Raw genomic sequence first — 6312 nt, 5'->3', positions numbered from 1 at the left:
TTTTAAGGCTTTATATATTTCTAAAATCTCAAATAATTTATTGGTAAATTATTGGATTTCATGGCTTTACATAACCACAAAGTCTCAATAGTCTCATTACCATTTGAACCCTAAATTACTCAGAGACTAACTGGAAACAACATTATAAATAGTTTTAACTGATTTGAAATATATCTACAATTCAACCATTTAAACACCATAACTAAAATTTGGTTAATTTTTGTTTATTCTATCTTGCACCTTATATATAGTTTCCAATAAAAACAAAATTTGAATATTAAAATTTTTGAATTGCGTAAGACAAAAGCGATGAATAATCTAAAATTAGTTTATATTTTTCTATAGATACTTATATTTTTATAATATATTATAAAATTTATATATTTAAATAAACATGCTAAATATATAATTAAAATTAAAATTTAAACAAAAAACCCGGGCGTAGCCCGGACCGACTCTAGTATGATATATTTAAGAGACCAACATTTGTTTTTATCATTTTATATCGATAAAGATTGTAGTGATACAAAATATTAAAACCGAACAAATATTAGTATAAAAATTCATTCCGCGCATATGCGCGGATTATCATCTAGTATTTTTCGGAATGGAAAAAATATTAATTTGACATTAATTGGGAGATGGATATATTTATGAAAGTATTTGCCATTGAGTCTAAAAATAGCCTATTATTTCATTATTTACCTTTTTAAGAAAAGGACTAAATTCTGTTTCTATAAACCAATGAAAGAAGGGGAAACCTCTCTATCTTGCTGAAACCAAGACAAAGCGAATCGGACGATCAGAGATCCCCTTTTGTCGTTTTTAAAGCTTAAAGAATCCGAAATGAGCGAGCTTCAGAAACCCAAATCCAAAAGAGAAGAAGAGGAAGAAGAAGCTAATAATAACGTCGGTTGCAGAGAAGAGCAGGAACAAGCCCTCGTCGCTTTAGTAGAGCACCGTTCAGCTGAGATAGATCGTCTCAAGCATCACATATCTAACTACCAAACCAAGGTACTTCCCATTTCTTAACTTTCCTTTCTGGGAAATGATTTGAATTTGATTTTTTTTTTGGGGGCCCTTTCTCAGCTTATTGAAGCACAGAGAAGTTTGAGAGATTCAAAAGCCAAGTTATCTAACCTTCGTGGCCATGATGAATCTGCAAGAAACGTTACTCCTTCTAGGAAAGACTCTTATCCATCTCCGTCACCTAGCAAGATTCTTAAACCCTCTGTTCCTACAAGTAGTATCTCCAAGTCCAAGACCAACACTGTTGTTGTGAAGCAAAAGCCTGAGACTTCTTCTTCTCGTGACGGTTTCTCCAACTCCAAGACCAAAACTGTTGTTGTGAAACAAAAGCCTGAGACTTCTTCTTCTCGTGACTGTCCTAATCTTAAAGCTAGCAGAGATCGGGATAAAGGGACGAAAAGGAAGTTCGGTAAGTTGTTTTTAACATTCTATGTTCGTCTTTTTGTTATGTTGTTAGCTTAACTAGAAAGGACTTGTGACCCACCCCTGGGACGAAACTAATATTAAATGTTGTGGTTTCCCGAACCTCCTGGTCTGAATATTTTATTGCAGAGCACAAGGAGCATAAAGAGTTGATTAGGTTTATAGCTAGAAACTCTTCACCTACTACAATCAAGTGTCATTCTAGTAACCAAATCTCCAGTCAGCATAAGAGGAAGTTAAGAAGCTTGATTCTCTGTCCTGTAAATGAGCAGCTTTTTGCAACTAGGTACTCAAAGACCCATTAGTCTGCTATTATAGACTCTGGAATCTGATATCTTTTCTTTATGTATCATTTAAGTTCTCTGGATGGCATGGTCAGCTTATGGCAACTGCAACCTGGAAGGTTTGTTTTTTCATTCTCTTGTCTGAGTAGATTGTATTGGAAGGCACTTGCTCTATTGATATTGGTTTGGCACTAACTTAGGAATATGTGCAAGCTTATGGTGCTTGATAAAAATGATGCTGTAGCTACTTTCTTTAGGTTGAGTATCTTTTTGTTGTATATATTGTTAGTATACTTAGTAAACAGAACAGAACGAGTGGAACATCTATGCTAATGCATTATAGATTCAAGTTTCATGGTTAAGGCCTAACTAGCTTATAGAAAATCTTGTCTCTCCTATGTAGTTAACATACCCTTGTGATCTCTTTTTTTCCTTGCAGGTTGTCTGCATCATTGCTTAGTACAACAGACTGTTTATCTCAAAAACAAAGAAGATGGGGAGAAGATATGGCATGGCACCCATCCGGGCACGCCCTTTTCTCTGTATACACTGCAGACGATGGTGATTCCCAGATATCCATCCTAAATCTGAACAAGACACGCGGGGTAACAAACACCAACGCGCACACACACAAAAAGACTTGAGTAAAAGTCACTAAAACTAAGTATTTTGTTTTTTGTTTTTGTTGGGTAAAGGTTACTTTCCTGGAGAATAAACCACACGTGAAAGGGATAATCAACAGCATAAAGTTCATGCCATGGGAAAACACATGCTTTGTAACGGGAGGAAGCGATCACGCTGTCGTTCTATGGAACGAGAGTGATGAAGAAAACAAATGGACGTCGAAAACTCTACACAGGAATCTACATTCAGCTGCTGTGATGGGAGTCGATGGGATGAGGAACAAGAACGTCGTTTTGTCGGTTGGAGCAGACAAGAGAATATACGGGTTCGATGTTCAGGTTGGTAGAGCAGACTACAAGCATCAGATAGATTATAAATGCATGAGCGTTCTCTCCAATCCTTGTGACTTCAATCTCTTTATGGTTCAATCCGGGTAAAGAAGAAACTGACTGATTTTAAATATATATTTTTATTTTTACATTGTGAGTTCATTAATGTGGAATCTTGACAGGGAACCGGAGAAACAGCTTCGACTGTTTGATATCAGATTAAGGAGAACCGAACTCCATTCATTTGGTTGGAAGCAAGACAGCAGTGAATCACAATCAGCTTTGATAAACCAGTCTTGGTCTCCTGATGGTTTACACATCACCTCTGGTTCAGCTGACCCGGTTATCCATGTTTTTGACATCAGGTAACTCTCTTTCAGCATCAAATGGATTAGTATCGGATTGTGATTTTAAAAGAGTATTGTTATCTCGCTTGGCTTTGTGTGGTATAAGGTACAATGCTCGTAAACCGACGCAGTCAATAAAAGCTCATCAGAAGAGAGTGTTTAAAGCGGAATGGCATTACTCTCAGCCACTTCTTATCTCCATATCTTCTGATCTCAACATTGGTCTGCACAAGATCTCATGACCACTCTCATATGTCTCTCTGTTTCTAAGGATCGTAAGGTTAATGTTGGCTTAGTCATCATTCCAAAATTCATATAGATTTACAAACCAATTCTTATTTTATAGGCATCAACATCATTTCCATGGGAACTGAATCGAAAGCTTGTCTTGAATCTCCCTATTAGTTTCAGTTTTATAAACCTTTACTGCTAGGTTCTGCCTCTAGTAATAGTGATTTCACTTTTTTTTTTTCTGATGTTGAAACAAGTTCTTGGGAATCATGAAAAGCTTCATCAAATTCCAAATGTGTTCTTTCAAGTACATGGTTACATCTTTAAGGTCGGATACGGAACATACCCATCTCTTGTTGCCACATCTCATATAGAGATAAAGACTGTTAGAAGAGTTGATTCAGGAAATCAAGTATCAAGTTTTTGTGCCTGACACAGATTTTAGTGTTGATGGATGTGTCTGAAGAAGAGAAAGAGTAGAAATTGAATTACCACAGCGTGAAGCTTGCGTTGGCGTATGGGATCTTGAAGAGTAGTCATCATGGATCAGAAGTTAGAGATTCAGAAGAATATATAAGTATGTTTAGTGATTGCCAAAGCTGGATCAACTCAGTGTCCAACTTGTTGAATAGAGTGATTATAATGTGGGATCGGATACGGTTTCGTAGGTGTAAATGGTTAAAAGAAAGAACAATGCTTTACAAACCAGCGACCTAAAGATCATCTGTTGAGAACAACTACAGTCTTCCGCTCTACCAACTGAGCTAAGGTCGGCTTGTTATATCACGTCTAGTTTATTCATATAAATCATCTTCTTGATAACATGCACTTCGCGCTATTAGAGCATCTTTATCCGTAGAAACTCTATAGTGTTTTTTAATGAATATTTAAATATATAAATGTACTCTGTGGAGTTAAGAAATCTAGTTAAGAAATTGTTCGATTTTGTGTCTTCAATGGTAGTTTCTTAATGACTTATTCTTGGGTTCACCCCTTAGGTTCACCAACCAATAGGATTGTGTTATTTCATATTTGATATATTTAAAAAAAAATATATATTGTCAAATTATATTATGTTTATAAAATTAAAAGGTAAAAAAAATAAATAAAAAATAGTAGTAATTACAAAAAAAAATATTTTTAACGTCGTCAGCAAAACATTAAACCCTAAATCCTAATCCCTAAACCCTAAATCTTAAACCCTAAACCCTTGGATAAACCCTAAACTCTAGGATAACTCCTAAACTCTAAATCAAAATCACTAAAGACTAAAACACTCAAGGGTTTAAGGTTTAGGATTTAGGATTTAGGATTTAGGGTTTAGGCTGTTAGTGTTTTTTTATTTAGAGTTTAGAATTTATCCAAGGGTTTAGGGTTTACCCAAGGGTTTAGGGTTTAAGGATTAGGATTTAGTGTTTTGCTGACAATGTTAAAAATATTATTTTTTAATTATTTTTTCTGTAACTACTATTTTTTTATTTTAAAAACATAATATAACTTGACAATATTTTATTTTCTTTTTTAAAAGATATCAAATTTAAAATAATGAAATTCTATTAGATAGTGAACCTAGAGATTCACCATAGAGAATGAACCCAATAATAAATCTTTCTTAACTAAGGATTCTTAACATTTTTTATGTTACATAAAATTTATTTATAAAATAAAACATATTAAAAGATTACATTTTCGACATAGAATTTAAAATAAAAACGAAACTTTACTAAACTTTGTGACGTGGCGAATGATAAATGGGCTTGTGAGGAGCACACACACTCTTCCACATCCTCTAGCTCTTTCTATACTCTTCCTTCCTCTCATCATAACATTTATCTTCTCTTTCTCTCTTCTCCACTGATCCCCACCAACCACACTTATTACTTTTTCTCAATGACGACGATGTACGTTACTCCGGCGACGCTTTACGCCGGAAAACCGTCAGCAGTCTTCTCTCCGGTTACTTCAAACCTCCAGAGATCATCATCTTTCTTGCCGTATTACTCGTTGAGGATACTCGACAAAAACAACAAGACGAAGTCTCTTTCGAAATCTTCATTATCCTCCTCTGCTCCAAGATTCTCTATGCGTGTCTCCTCCAAGCAAGCCTATATCTGCCGTGACTGCGGGTCTCTCTTTCAATCCCTCTCTCTCTCTCTCTAACATTTAAAAGTTCATTTATCATCTATTGATTCTTCACAGGTATATATACAATGACAGAACTCCATTCGATAAGTTGCCTGACAATTACTTCTGTCCAGGTATGATGATTAATAAGATTGTTTTGTCAAAGAAGTTGTTGCTTTGGCCAGTTTTTTTCTAGGGGCTGTGTCTGGTTTTCAATGGTGTTATAATGTGGGTTGTTTGCAGTGTGTGCTGCTCCTAAACGGCGGTTTAGACCGTACATGCCTGATGTGAGCAAGAACGTCAACGACAAGGATGTGAGAAAGGCTAGAAAAGCTGAGCTCCAACGTGACGAAGCCATTGGGTAAGACAAAACTCTGTTATGGTTTTCTTCTCATAACCTTTTTTTTTTTATCTTATGGCAATCTCATGCAGGAAGGCTTTGCCTATAGCAATTGCTGTTGGGGTTCTAGCTTTAGCAGCTCTTTACTTGTATGTCAACAATACCGCATGAGTGGCTACATTATTTGTTTCGTTTTTGTATTAACAAGTCATCTCTGCGTTGTTAGACATTATAAATGTTAAAGTAAAATGTTGAGCTTTCTAACGGTATTCAATGTTGTTGAGATGAAATTAAAAGACAAAGTGTGAGAGACAGTGAGAAAGAGAATGGCTACTAGTCTTGCAAGATGAGTGATCCTTGTATTGGTCTATCGATTGAAGATTGATAAAGTATGTTCAAGGAAGACAAGTTTTCGTTGATGCTTGAACTCGTACGGGCCTTCCTTTGGTCCCCAAACCTGTAGTACCAGACTTTCATTTTCTTTAATAATAGCTAAGAAATTAGATAAGAGCTGGGTGATGTGATGAACCTGATTTCGATTCTCGTCAAAGCCACGATCCCAGAGATGTATCTCACTGTTT

The 6312-nt window shown here is 35.6% G+C and overlaps 2 protein-coding genes across 2 annotated transcripts; both read left to right on the top strand.

The window, feature by feature from the left end:
- The first annotated feature begins 740 nt into the window (after positions 1–740).
- On the top strand, positions 741–3968 carry LOC106336207. Its single transcript, XM_013774964.1, has 8 exons — positions 741–1014; positions 1090–1438; positions 1582–1738; positions 1811–1855; positions 2176–2341; positions 2432–2793; positions 2872–3054; positions 3143–3968. Exons 1-8 carry the CDS (start codon positions 847–849, stop codon positions 3276–3278), a joined length of 1566 nt encoding a protein of 521 aa, XP_013630418.1. The 5' UTR covers positions 741–846; the 3' UTR covers positions 3279–3968.
- A 1124-nt stretch (positions 3969–5092) lies between these two features.
- Positions 5093–6081, top strand: LOC106336206. Its single transcript, XM_013774963.1, has 4 exons — positions 5093–5393; positions 5467–5525; positions 5635–5752; positions 5824–6081. The coding sequence occupies exons 1-4, from the start codon at positions 5158–5160 to the stop codon at positions 5900–5902; spliced, it is 492 nt and encodes a 163-aa protein (XP_013630417.1). The 5' UTR covers positions 5093–5157; the 3' UTR covers positions 5903–6081.
- Positions 6082–6312: the final 231 nt, after the last annotated feature.

This window comes from Brassica oleracea, chromosome C3 (genome assembly GCF_000695525.1).
Source record: "Brassica oleracea var. oleracea cultivar TO1000 chromosome C3, BOL, whole genome shotgun sequence".
NCBI classification, from domain to species: Eukaryota; Viridiplantae; Streptophyta; class Magnoliopsida; order Brassicales; family Brassicaceae; genus Brassica; species Brassica oleracea.
The sequence above is the reverse complement of the archived record's forward strand: the minus strand, read 5'-3'. Positions and strand labels throughout refer to the sequence as shown.